Genomic DNA, 14,829 nt, shown 5'->3' on the forward strand with positions numbered 1-14,829 from the left:
TTACCCTCCACGCTGGCCGAAGTGGCCGTGCGGTTAAAGGCGCTGCAGTCTGGAACCGCAAGACCGCTACGGTCGCAGGTTCGAATCCTGCCTCGGGCATGGATGTTTGTGATGTCCTTAGGTTAGTTAGGTTTAACTAGTTCTAAGTTCTAGGGGACTAATGACCTCAGCAGTTGAGTCCCATAGTGCTCAGAGCCATTTTACCCTCCACGCTGCCCTCCAATACTAAATTGGTGATCCCTCGATGTCTCAGAACGTGTCCTACCAACCGATCCCTTCTTCCAGTCAAGTTGTGCCACAAGCTACTCTTCTCCCCAATTCTATTCAATACTTCCTCATTAGTTATGTGGTCTACCCATCTAATCTTCAGCATTCTTCTGTAGCCCCACATTTCGAAAGCTTCTATTCTCTTCTTGTCTAATCTATTTATCGTCCATGTTTCACTTCCATACATGGCTACACTCCATACAAATACTGGTCCATAGCTGGCCAAATTCATAAATAAAAAAATATTGATTTTACAATAATTTAAAACAACATCATATTCTTTTGCTTTTTTCATAAATATATTACAAATATCTAATTTTCTTGCCATACACAAAGGAGTTTAAACAATATAGAATACACACTTCATAAATTGCAGGTACACAGTTACAGAAAATAAACCTTCTCCTAATCGATATGAGTGTTACAACCCTGACGGTAGTGGTTTGCTGTTTAATGTCCACTACACTCGGAGAGCACAACTGCTGTTTCAGTGAGCTAAAAGAATGCAGAGCTCGTCTTGTTAGCTCAGATCTGCGATCTTGTTGCCCCGTCGTTTATCAGCGTTACTGACGCTGCTGCGTTATGCATGTCACGACAGGAGACTTGTCCGAGGTGGCCATCTACCAGGGCCCTCGCGTGGCTGCTGTCCGTGTGGGGGCCGCCGGCTTCTGGGACGACCCGCTGCTGCCCATCAACTACGTCATCGGCCACAAGGTCATCATAGACCTCACCGACGCCGAGCTCCGCGGCGGCATCGACGGTGAGTGCTCCACTGCCCGGTGTTCAGCGAAGGCTACACATACTTTCTCTTTGCTCCCGGTAGTGATCGGCAGGGATCGTTACCACATTCTTGTCGTCTGGGGGGTTTGATTCGCGGTTCATCCGTCACAGGTCTCTTTCATAACGTTTTGTTTTCTTGTTGTTCCCCATGAAACCGTTCGAGATTTATACACTACTGGCCATTAAAATTGTTACACCACGAATATGACGTGCTACAGACGCGAAATTTAGCCGACAGGAAGAAGACGCTGTGATATGCAAATGATTAGCTTTACAGAGCATTCACACATGGTTGGCACTGGTGGCGACACCTACAACTTCCTGGCATGAGGAAAGTTTCCAACCGTTTTGTCATACACAAACAGCAGTTGACCGACGTTGCCTGGTGAAACGTTGCTGTGATGCCTCGTGTAAGGAGGAGAAATGCGTACCATCACCTTTCCGACTTTGATAAAGGTCGGATTGTAGCCTATCGCGATTGCGGTTTATCGTATCGCGACATTGCTGCTCGCGTTGGTCGCGATCCAATGACTGTTAGCAGAATATAGAATCGAAGGGATCAGGAGGGTAATACGGAACGCCGTGCTGGATCCCAACGGCCTCGTATCACTAGCAGTCGAGATGACAGGCATCTTATCCGCAATGCTGTAACGGATCGTGCAGCCACGTCTCGATCCCTAAGTCAACAGATGGGGACATTTTCAAGACAACAACCATCTCCACGAACAGTTCGACGACGTTTGCAGCAGCATGGACTATCAGCTCGGAGACCGTGGTTGCGGTTACCCTTGACGCTGCATCACAGACAGGGGCGCATGCGATGGTGTACTCAACGACGAACCTGGGTGCACGAATGGCAAAACGTCTCTTTTTCGGATGAATCCAGGTTCTGTTTACAGCGTCATGATGGTCGCATCCGTGTTTGGCGACATCGCGGTGAACGCATATTGGAAACGTGTATTCGTCATCGCCATACTACCGTATCACACGGCGTGATGGTATGGGGTGCCATTGGTTGCACGTCTCGGTCACCTCTTGTTCGCATTGACGGCACTTTCAACAGTGGACTTTACATTATAGATGTGTTACGACCCGTGGCTCTACCCTTCATTCGATCCCTGCGAAACCCTACATTTCAGCAGGGTAATGCACGACCGCATGTTTCAGGTCCTGTAAGGGCCTTTCTGGATACAGAAAATGTTTTACTGCTGCCCTGGCCAGCACATTCTCCAGATCTCTCACCAACTGAAAACGTCTGGTGAATGGTGGCGAGCAACTGGCTCGTCACAATACGCCTGTCACTACTCTTGATGAACTGTGGTATCGTGTTGACGCTGCATATGCAGCAGTACCTGTAGACGCCACCCAAGCTCTGTTTCACTCAATGCCCAGGCGTATCAAGGCCGTTATTTCGGCCAGAGGTGGTTGTTCTGGATACTGGTTTTTCAGGATCTATGCACACAAATTGCGTGAAAATGCAATCACATGTCATTTCTAGTATAATATATTTGTTCTTGGTGTAGCAATTTTAATGCGCAGTAGTGTATCTTCGCCTTCAGCTGGAGATGTTAACTCTTTCCACAGAATGTGTAGTGAAACGAATCCTTGATTCGTCATCATACACATGAACTTGTGGTATTTACACTATTTTATGCATCTGTAGATATAGATTTTTTAAACGAGACAATGACGCTAGCCAGAGAACAACATGGCGATATGCGGACTATGGTTGCTTGTCCTGTTTCGATTTTGCTCGATGACAACTGCTTGAGATAGGAATTGAGAGAGAGTCCGTTTCACCGACTCGCTACCAATGGAACGTATGATCCCAAGACAGATACGCACAGCAAACGACTTAAATTCTTACTAGATATTTCTAAGATCCCGTTCTCAAACAACCTTGAAAATTTTTTTGATGCCTTTATTCGTTTCCGAGATACAGGTGTTCCAATTACCCTACTTGTACACATAAAATCCGGCGTGAGGAGAAATCTAGATAATAAATGACCGCTGCAAATTAATTTTAACGGTATGTACTCTAGGCTATTATTTGCAATTGATACCTTCCCATTTCCAAAAATCTTTATCCGTTATCGAGAAACACCACAAAAACATAGTTTTTGGCACCAAATCCGAGTCGCAGTTCGAAGACGCCTATGTACACCAAATATTTGTAATTTTTACGACACATTCCTAAGATCCAGATTTCGAAAATCCTTGAAAATTTTCTTAATATCTTTATCCGTTTCCGATATACAGACGTTCAAATTTACCCTACCTGTACACGTCAAATACGCACGTTGAATACGGTGTGAGGCTGTGACATAGTTCATAAAGTGATTTAACACGGAGAAATGTACTGTAAAGTGTCTCCGCCATCATCAAAAGGGATCTGGGGAGCCGGCCGGGGTGGCCGAGCGGTTCTAGGCGCTTCAGTCTGGAACCGCGCGACCGCTACGGTCGCAGTTTGGAATCCTGCCTCGGGCATGGATGTGTGTAATGTCCTTAGGTTAGTTAGGTTTAAGTAGTTCTAAGTTCTCGGGGACTGATGACCTCAGAAGTTAAGTCCCGTAGTGCTCAGAGCCATTTGAACCATTTTTTGATCTGGGGACCCCAGGTTGTTGTAGTACTCAAGCATATGTAAAAAATTTTCTGCACATAAAATTTGGTCTGAGGTATAAAATTCTATAGCGTTGCGTTATTTAAATTTCACGTAAGTATATTACCAAATTCTTAGTGGCCCATAAAGTTTCTTTGGTATGAGCGACATGCCCTGCTGTAGCAGGGAAAAGAAGGAAATAACCGGAAAAATGCTCCTATCGGACCACAAAAAAGGTGAATATGTTACTTTTATATTCAGTGTTTTTGTTGCCGTTTCTTCGCTATAAAGCATGTCATCTGCAACTGTATGAAAAAGGGAACTTATATACGTCAGCGTCACGCTAATGGGAAATGCGATAGTGCTGCGGATACGCTTGTGTTGCGCACTAGGTTGTTACGTAACTTGTCATGTGGTCACGTTCCTTGGTCGCCTTCAGTTGCTTTTAAACACAGAAAGTCGTTATTTTTGCACCATTTTCAAAACTGTCTCACAATGTGCGATTTATTGTCGCGACACACGCTAACAGCATGGTAGCGTAATGTTTTTCTGTATAGAAAAGCAACTGTAAGCCGACCAAGGAACGTGAGTACAAAACAAATTACGTAACAACCAAGTGCACGCCAGAACTGTATCCGCAACACTATCGCAGTTCCCATTAGCATAACGCTGACGTATATAAGTTCACTTTTTCATATTTGTTAATAACATCCAGTGATACGGTTGCAGATGACATTCTGTATACCGAACAAACAGCAACAAAAAAACATATAAAATATGCCGGTAATGACGGTGACAAACGTGAAAACTACGCTGTGACTTGAGGTAAATATACTATGTGATCAAAAGTATCTGGACACCTGGCGCCCTCCATCGGTAATGCTGGAATTCAATGTGGTGTTGGCCCACCCTTAGCCTTGATGACAGCTTCCAATCTTGCACTCATACGTTCGATCAGGTGCTGAAAGGTTTCTTGGCGAATGACAGCCCATTCTTCACGCAGTGCTGCATTGAGGAGAGAGATGTCGGTCGGTGATGCCTGGCACAAAGTCGGCGTTGCAAAACATCCCAAAGGTGTTCTGTAGGATTCAGGTCAGAACTCTGTGCAGGCTAGTCCATTACAGTGATGTTATTGTCGTGTAATCACTCCGCCACAGGCCGTGCATTATGAACAGGTGCTCGATCGGGTTGAAAGATGCAATTGCTCTTCAACAGTGGGAAGCAAGAAGGTTCTTAAAACATCAATGTAGGCCTGTGCTGTGATAGTGCCACGCAAAACAACAAGGGGTAAAGTCCCCTCCATGAAAAACACGACCACACCATAACACCACCGCCTCCGAATTTTACTGTTGGCACTACACACGCTAGCAGATGATGTTCACCGGGCATTCGTCATACCCACACCCTACCATCGGATGGCCACATTTTGTACCGTAATTCGTCACTCCACACAACGTTTTTCCACTGTTTAAGCGTCCATTGTTTACGCTCCTTAGACCAAGCGAGACGTCGTTTGGCATTTACCGGCGTGATATATGGCTTATGAGCAGCCACTCGACCATGAAATACAAGTTTTCTCATTTCCCGTTTAACTGTCATAGTACTTGCAGTAGATCCTGATGCAGTTTGGAATTCCTGTGTAATGGTCTGGATAGATGTCTGCCTGTCACACATTACGACCCTCTTCAGCTGTAGGCGGTCTCTGTCAGTGAACAGACGAGGTCGGCCTGTACGGTTTTGTGCTGTACGTGTACCTTCATATGTCCACGTGACTATCACATCGGAAACAGTGGACCTAGGGATGTTTACGAGTGGAAATCTCGCTTACAGACGTATGACACAAATGAAACCCAGTCACCTGACCACGTTCGAAGTCCGTGAGTTCCGCTGAGCGCCCCATTCTGCTCTCTCGCGATGTCTAATGACTACTGGGGTCGCTGATATGGAGTACCTGGCAGTATGTGGCAGCATAAACCACCTAATATGAAAAACGTACGTTTTCGGGGGCGTGCGGATACATATGATCACATAGCGTAAGTTATTAATGAAACTATTCACGAAATACAATATTTGGAACAAACAGTAAACATGTACCAATGTTTTATGATGCTTATAACGATAGTATTTTTTGCATGTTTTAGAATAAAGAAAAAAAACCACTGACAATGGCGGTTTTTTCGCTGAAAATAATTTGGGAATGACAATAAATAAAATAAAACGAAAGTGTTTTGCATCAATGTGGACCCACAATCCCATACTGATTTTGTAAACATAGAAAAACGACTAGTTTCACGGATCAGGAATTACGGAGGATGTTGGAAGAACCAAATTTTGATATCTATGATCTAACATCATCAGAGCTGTCTGACGAAAGAGATACGTTCGTGGACACAAGCGACAGCGACACTAATGACGAGGACAAAACTTGTGCTGGTAATGGTAATGGCAACGCAGTCGAGGAACTGCAGCAAGCCACACCGGAGACCAAGCCTAAAATGATAATATGTCGCCAACGCAAGATCTCATTTACAGGATAGATTCATTCACAGTACATGTTTCGTCAACAAGTCACGTCTGTCTGTCATTCTATTATAAAGACGCAGTACAAAGCCATACACTACTAAGCAGTCGGCAGGCACATGTCGTCAGGCATTAGACGTCGGCGCCGCTGCGTTAAACGCAACAGATGAGGGATAAATCTACGGAAAACCCGTGCCAGAATAAAGGACAGATTCGTGGGCAGTTGCTAACATACGTTATCTGACAATAGCTAAACTTGGAGTAGGAGAACGAAAATCAGCGTTTAACGTCCCGTAGATGTTGATGTTATTAGGGACGTAGCAAAAACTCGTATTTCGTAACGATGGGGAATGGGATCGGCCGTTCCTTTTCAAAGGAACCACTCCAGTATTCGACTTAAACAATTTAGGAAAATCACAGAATGCCGAAATCTGGATGGCTCTTTGACAGTGGAGGACCAGTGTGTGGTGAAAAGTCCAGAAACAGGCAGACAAGTTCAAATGGTTCAAATGGCACTAAGCACTATGGGACTTAACATCTGAGGTCATCAGTCCCCTAGAACCTAGAACTACTTAAACCTAACTAACCTAAGGACATCACACACATCCATGCCCGAGGCAGGGTTCGAACCTGCGAGTGCAGCGATCGCACAGTTCCAGACTGAAGCGCCTAGAATCGCTCCGTCACAGCGGCCGGCGACAGACAAGTAACTGGAGATATTGGTTGTAACAGATATGTACACTAAGTTATCAAAAGTATCCGGACACCCCCAGAAACATGCGTTTTTCATATTATGTGCATTGTGCTGCCATCTACTGGCAGGTACTCTATATCAGCGACCTAAGTAGTCATTAGACATCGTGAGAGAGCAAATGGTTCAAATGGCTCTGAGCACTATGGGACTTTACTTCTGAGGTCATCAGTCCCCTAGAACTTAGAACTACTTAAACCTATCTAACATAAGGACTTCACACACATCGATGCCCGAGGCAGGATTCGAACCTGCGACCGTAGCGGTCTCGCGGTTCCAGACTGTAGCGCCTAGAACCGCGCGGCCACTCTGCCCGGCCGTGAGAGAGCAGAACGGGGTGCTCCGCAGAACTCACGGACTTCTAACGTGGTCAGGTGGTTGGTTGTGACTTGTGTCATACGTCTGTATGGCAGATTTCCACACTCCTAAACATCCCTAGGTCCACTATTTCCGATGTGATACTCAAGTAGAAACGTGAAGGGACACGTACAGCAGAAAAGCGTACATGCCGACCTAGTCTGTTGACTGACAGAAAACGCCGACAGTTGAAGAGGGTCGTAATGTGTTAGAGGCAGACTTCTATCCAGACCATCACACAGGAATTCCACACTGCATCAGGATCTACTGCAAGTACTATGACAGTTAGGCGGGAGGTGAAAAAACTTCGATATCATGGTCGAGCGGCTGTTCATAAGCGACATATCACGCCGGTAAATGCCAAACGACGCCTCACTTGGTGTAAGGAGCGTAAACATTGGACGACTGAACAGTGGAAAAACGTTGTGTGGAGTTTCGAATTACGGTACACAATGTGCAGATCCGACGGCAGGGTGTAGGTATGGCGAATACCCGGTGAACGTCATCTGCCAACGTGTGTAGTGCCAACAGTAAAATTCGGAGGCTGTGGTGTTATGGTGTGGTGGTGTATTTCATGGAGGGGGCTTGCACCGCTTGTTGTTTTGCGTAGCACTATCACAGCACTGGCCAACATTGGTGTTTTAAGCACCTTCTTGCTTCCCACTGCTGAAGAGCAATTCGGGGATGTCGATAGTATATTTCAGCACGATCGAGCACACGTTCATAATGCACGGCCAGTGGCGGAGTGGTTACAGGACATTAACATCCCTGTAATGGACTGGCCTGCACAGAGTCCTGACCTGAATCCTACAGAACACCTTAGGTATGTTTTGGAACGCCGACTTTGTGCCAGGCCTCACCGACCGACATCGATATCTCTCCTCAGAGCAGCACTCCGTGAAGATTGGGCTGCCATTCCCCAAGAAACCTTACAGCACGCGATTGAAAGTATGCCTGTGAGAGTGGAAGCTGTCATCAAGACTAAGGGTGGGCCAACGTGATATTGAATTCCAGCGTTACCGATGGAGGGCGCCACGAACTTGTTAGTACTTTTCAGCCAGGTGTCCGGATACTTTTGATCACGTAGTGTACAGATACAGGCGACGGCGCATGGAGCTTTGACGCTCTGTAGGGTCGTTTGATGATGTTCCTCAAGTTCCCTTCTACAACTTCTCGAAGTTTATCGTTGTAATTCTGAAACACTGTGTAGAATACGACTGAATAAGATGGAAAAGGACAAGGTAGGAAAACACTTGCAAAGTTAGTAAAGGGTAGAGTAGGAAAGGATAGAGAGAGACGAAGTATGAGATTGAATCAATCGAAAGGCTAATGGTCTTTCTTCTTAAGGTTTCACCCTCAAGAATTAGGATAACTCTTTGTCCTATGTAAGATTCTGTAAAACACACGAGAAGGTTGCACTAAAAAATCATTGAGGACAAGAGATATTCTTCGTTAAATACAGCATGTATGGCATACTTCGTCGGAGAAGCGCACATCATCTCTCTAGCTCTATGAGGGCTACCCAGAAAATTTTAATTGTCACGTGTAAAATTTTGTTTGTAGTAATAGTCGCTTAGCATGGCTTTTCTTCTCACTGTTAAACTGTTATTGGAAACAGAGACAAAAGTTTTTTTCTCGTATAGGTAAGATTATCGGGTGCACCTGGCAATGTTACCGAATGTTACGTAATATTCTCAGCTTGCCTGTGATGACAGATATCGGCATGCTTGGCGGAGCACTGTGGAGCAGAGGGGCCTCTGCACCGCCCGGCAACAAGTGGCAAGTGTCAGGTTTGAAACCTGCCCAACACGTGTAGCTGCGGAGGGCACTTCTGCATATAATTAACCAGCGGTTTCTTATTCTTTTTAATGACAGGTTATTTGAACGAGTTCAGTCATGGAATCTTTCGCCACATTGTGTATGTGAACAGGTTCTTTCAAGTTTCTCTGAGAGACAACCACTGACTAGTATCATGGTGCTGCCTGGCCTCATGGAATGTACTGAAGAACGAAGTTCAGGGAAATCAGATTCTGTATCCGTTTATATATGCGTAGCTTAGGAAAGCAGGTTTCAGTCCTTTGTACGTGATTCAGTACAATGTAAAATAAACCTAGTAAATAAAACAAAACAAAAATTGAGCTCTTCCTAGGCGATTATCTACGGCTGTTAAATCATTTGGTAAAAGCATATTTGTGCCATCAGCTGTACATATTTATGTTTATTAACTACCGGTTTCGTTTGTTACAAGTCCAGTCAGCTGGCAGCAAGTCTTCCGGTCCAGACTGTATAACAGTTAGAGTCCTTTAAGAGTATGCTGATACAGTAGCGTCATACTTAACAATCATATACAACCGTTCGCTCGACGTAAGATCCTATCCAAAGACTGGGAAGTTGCACAGGTTACACCACTATTCAAAAAGGTAGTAGAAGTGATACACTAAATTACAGGCCCATATCATTAACGTCGATATGGAGCAGGATTTTGGAACATATGCTGTGTTCGAACATTATGAATTACCTCGAAGGAAACGGCCTATTGACACACAGTCAACACCGACTTAGAAAGCATCGTTCTTGTGAAACACAACTAGCTCTTTACGCACACGAAGTATTGAGTGCTATTGACAAGGGATTTGACAAGGTTTTTCACACTGTACCACACGCAAGGCTTGTAGGGAAATTACCTGCTTATGGAATATCGTCCCAGTTAAGTGACTGGGTTCGTGATTTCCTGTAAGATAGGTCACAGTTGCTAGTAACTGACGGAAAGTCATCGAGTAAGACAGAAGTGATTTCAGACTTTCGCCAAGGTAATTTTATAGGCCCTTTGCTGCTCCTTATATATATGAATAATTTAGGAGGCAATCTCAGGAGCCGTCTTAGGTTGTTCGCAGATGATGCTGTCGTTGATCGACTAGTAAAGTCTTCAGAAGATCAAAACAAATTGCAAAACGATTTAGAAAAATATCTGTATGGTGCAAAAATTGGCAGTTGACCTTAAACAACGAAAAGTGTGAGACCATCCACATGAGTGCTGGAACGGATCGGTTAAACTTCGATTACACGATAACTCAGTCAGATGTGAAGGCCATAAATTCAACTAAATACCTAGGAATTGCAATTACGAGCATCTTAAATTGGAAGGAACACACAGAAAATGTTGTGACGAAAGCTAACCAAATACTGCGTTTCGTTGGTAGGACACTTATAAAATGTAACAGATCTACTAAAGAGAGTGCCTACACTATACTTGTCCGTCCTCTTTTAGAATACTGCTGTGCGATGTGGGATCCGTACGAGACAGGATTGACGGAGTACATCGAGAAAGTTCAAAAAATGGCAGCACGTTTTGTATTATCGCAAAGTAGGGGCGAGTGTGTCACTGAAATGATACATGGTTTGGGGTAGAAATCATTAAAACAAAGACTTTTTCGTTGCGGCGGAATCTTGAAACAAAATTTCAGTCGCCAACTTTCTCCTCTGAACGCGAAAATATTTTGCTGACGCCAACCTACACAGGAAGAAATGATCATCATAATAAAATAAGGGAAACAAGAGCTCGCACGGAAAGATATAGGTGTTCCTTTTTCTCCGGGAGCTGTACGAGACTGGAATAATAGAGAATTATTGTGAAAGTGGCACTTAAATGTGATTTGCAGGGTATGGTTCAAATGGCTCTGAGCACTTTGGGACTTAACATCTGAGGTCATCAGTCCCCTAGAACTTAGAACTACTTAAACCTAACTAACCTAAGGACATTACACACATCCATGCCCGAGGCAGGATTCGAACCTGCGACCGTAGCGGTCGCGCGGTTCCACACTGAAGCGCCTAGAACCGCTAGGTCACTCCAGCAGGGTATCCATGTAGATTAGATGTAGCGAGCAATTCAGAGATTTATACCAAATAAATTAACAAATGACGAAGCTGCCCCCCCTCTCCCCCTGGTACACACAACAGATCAGAAGACTATTGTAGAAACAACGAGGAAAGCATGCCAAATTTAAACGAACGCAAAATTCCCAAGATTGGCGATCTTTTACAGAAGCTAGAAATTTAGCGTGGACTTCAATGCGAGATGCTTATAATAATTTTGTCTCGAAACCTCGCAGAAAAATCCAAAGAGTTTCTTGTCATATGTAAAGTACACTAGGGGCAAGACACAATAAATGGCTCCTTTGCGCGACAGCAATGGAAGTACTATCGTTGACAGTGCTATTAAAGGAGAGTTACTAAACACAGCCTTCCACAATTCCTTCTCCAAAGAAGACGAAGTAAATATTCCAGAACTCGAATCAAGAACAGCTTCCAACGCGAGTTACTTAGAAATGCAGTGAAGGGACTTAAATGGCTTAATAAAAGCAAGTCTTCCGGTCCAGACTATATATATCAGTTAGGTTCCTTTGAGAGTACGCTGATGCAATAGCTCCATACTTAATAATCAAATACAGCAGCAGCTCGCTCGACGAAAGATCGGCACTTAAATATTGGAAAGTTGCACAAGTCACACCAATATTGAGGAAACTTAGTAGGAGTAATGCACTAAATTACAGGCCCACATAATTAACATCGATATGCAGCTGGAGTCCGGAACATATATCGTGTGCTAACATTATCTATCACCTCGGAGAGAGCACAGCCAACACGGTACCTGCTAAACTCCCTCAAGGCCCACCTCAGACCAATCAAATGTAAAAAGAACCAATAGATGTGCTCCATTTGCCTAGTAGGAGGAAGTGTGTAACATTCATGTTTTGACCGGGTGGCGTCGGATAGTGACACAAAGATGATCATACTGTTGGGTACACAAATGACCACTAGTCCAGGACCTATCCAGAGCACTTGATCCTAACCTTCTATCACCAACAGAACCTAAGGTACGAGCCCTGGAAGAAGTCAGTTTTCATGCAGGGCGTTTTGGAGTACATTGGTGGCACATGCTGTCGATACAGGCTAACCATTCTTCTTGACATACATTAAAATAATGAACGAAGTAATCGAGTGCAGCTTCTGGCTGCTGCTTGCTGTACACGGCCTTCGACCCGGTTAGAATTTTGGCCGCTGACGCAGTAACACATCGTGTAGCACGGAAAACTGCCGTCTGTTCGTAGTCGGTTGCTGCTTTGACCACGGAACACAGAAGCATAAACAACACATTTTTTAGACATTTAATATTGAATTACTACAACAATGAATTCATTAGCAAGCATAAAATAAATGACAAATATAACTTATCAATCATACATCCGCCGGCCGTTGTGGCCGAGCGGTTCTAGGCGTTTTAGTTTGGAACCGCGCGACCGCTACGGTCGCAGGTTCGAATCCTGCCTCGGGCATGGACGCGTGTGATGTCCCTAGGTTAGTTAGGTTTAAGTAGTTCTAAGTTCTAGGGCACTGATAACCTTAGATGTTAAGTCCCATAATGCTCAGAGCCATTTGAAGCATTTGAACTCATACATCCTAGAGATGGCTCGATCACTGAATGATATATCGATGCTTAACATATCATGACGAAGTTCACCTCCAGCCTTACGGTATGGTTACTTAATACTTACACTTCACGTGAGGTATTATCCATTAACGTTAAGGAAATAGTTTTTGAAGACGTGTTTCCTTTTTGCTTCGCATTAGTAACTATTTCTGTTTTGTAATTTCAACAACCCCTACATTATTAAATATTCTCTCTCATTCATTAAAGAATATAAATAATCAGTATCAAGTACATTACTCATGACGTCACAATGTAAAATGGTGGTGTCAGTCAAGAGTTCCACTTATAGTGATATCTTGTTAATTAATCCTGACGAGGATGTGATGATTAATCTTAGCTCTTTCGTAACCTCAAAGGAATTCTGTTATCCATGCCGCCTTCTGGCGATAGGATACCTGGAAAGTATGTTCTGTTGACGACTGCTGTGTGGTGCCTACAATTTCACCAGCCCGCTGCGGAGGTTATGTTTTCTTGTTTAGGAATACGTCACATCTGTATTTATGTGCAACCTGTACAGGATTTCGCATTTATCTCGGCCGCCCCACGAACAAAATAAAATAATGTATCAAGCAAACGGTGTTTAGTTCTTAGGGTTACACCAGTTACCATGATTGCTTTTCTTGTAACTTCGTTCGTTACGAAGATGTGAACATTAGCACCCTGAATTTTTTATTCGGTAATCTACTTCCTCTCCTCAAGATCTGCTCAAAACTGTGTCACACAATACAACATTCAACTTAATAGGAAACAGAAACGGGGACAGTTCATATCATTTTTTTTAGTTTTGGGGACCAAAAAGGGGTAGAGCATTCAAAGGTGCTCGAAGTAGTGACCGTGGACAGTGGTACATTCATCCAAGCGTTGGATGAAAGAATTCATCTCTACTTTCAGTGTTGCCTGCTGGCGTGAATTATAAGCAATCACGAAAGGTGCTGCATATTCTCTGGAATTGTTGGAATGTCGCGATAGAACAATTGTTTTATGCTTTCCCATAGACAAAAGTCCAGAGGAGTTTAATCAGAATACTGTTCTTCCATGACCATTCCATATCTGGGAGGATAGCTTTGGTTCAGAACACGACGTGCACAATAGGCATTTGGCGTTGGACATAAATTATGTTGATGCCAAATAAGCATTTTGGTTTTTAACGGCACTTCATCCAGAAGACCAGGAAGAATCCGCGTGAGAAAGCTGGCTTAGGCCCCGTCATTTAGATTACGACTGATAAAATAAAGGTGCAGTAATTGTAGTACCAAGCACCCCTCATCAGACATTAACCCTCCATTGACGCTGCTTTTCACTTGTCTACGGCATCGTGGGTTTCCGCTGCATCAATAATGCATGTCCCTTGTATTTACCTGTTCCTTGAGAAGGAGCGTTCATCGATAAAATGGACAAAGGAGAAGAAGGTCTGGTTAGCGAGGACTTTCTGCTTTGTCCACTGACAGAACTGTACAAGATTCTGGAAGTGATTCACGTGCAGTTCTTGGTGTAAGAGTAGATGATAGGGATAGAGCTGGTGACCTGTTCTCCCCGCTGACAAAGGCAACGCTACTGTTGTTATGAATAAAGAGGATTATCGGAACAAAATTTTTTGATTCTTTTAACTTCAGGACAGTATAAAAAAAATCTTAAGAAAGACCCTACAGCCGGAATACTGAAGAAATCAATTGCGCAATGTGTCCCATACTTTACGGCTTGAACAAAATTAACAATCAATTCCCCAGCATATCAAACAGTAGGATATCTGCCAACTCGTTTACAACCAAATATTGGTAAACCTGACGTCATTTTGTTGAGGAAATTTGACTAACTTTGGCTCCTGAAGACATTCTTATAAGTTCCGATAGAGTGTCTTTAGTCACCGAGATTCCAATAAACGAAGTTATGATTTGTATAACGGATGTTTTCCCAGAGGATTTGACTGCTCTAAGTCTGGTTAGTTCCGTTGGGACGACGGATTTTATGAGGACGTTGACGGTGTCGTAACGCGCAATGGGTAGCCCATTAGGTCCTGCGAACGCTAATTTTTATACGGGAAAATTCGAACAGTCAGCTCTGGAA

At 43.9% G+C, this 14,829-nt stretch overlaps 1 protein-coding gene across 1 annotated transcript in view; it reads left to right on the forward strand.

Moving 5' to 3' along the window:
* Positions 1-14,829, forward strand: part of LOC126455764 (uncharacterized) — a 204,200-nt gene that overhangs the window by 144,155 nt on the left and 45,216 nt on the right. Inside the window, exon 6 of the mRNA XM_050091528.1 lies at positions 866-1,027. Within this exon, the coding sequence (XP_049947485.1) occupies positions 866-1,027 (162 nt within the window). The remainder of the gene's footprint in view (positions 1-865; positions 1,028-14,829) is intronic.

This window comes from Schistocerca serialis, chromosome 2, assembly GCF_023864345.2.
Source record: "Schistocerca serialis cubense isolate TAMUIC-IGC-003099 chromosome 2, iqSchSeri2.2, whole genome shotgun sequence".
NCBI classification, from domain to species: domain Eukaryota; kingdom Metazoa; phylum Arthropoda; class Insecta; order Orthoptera; family Acrididae; genus Schistocerca; species Schistocerca serialis.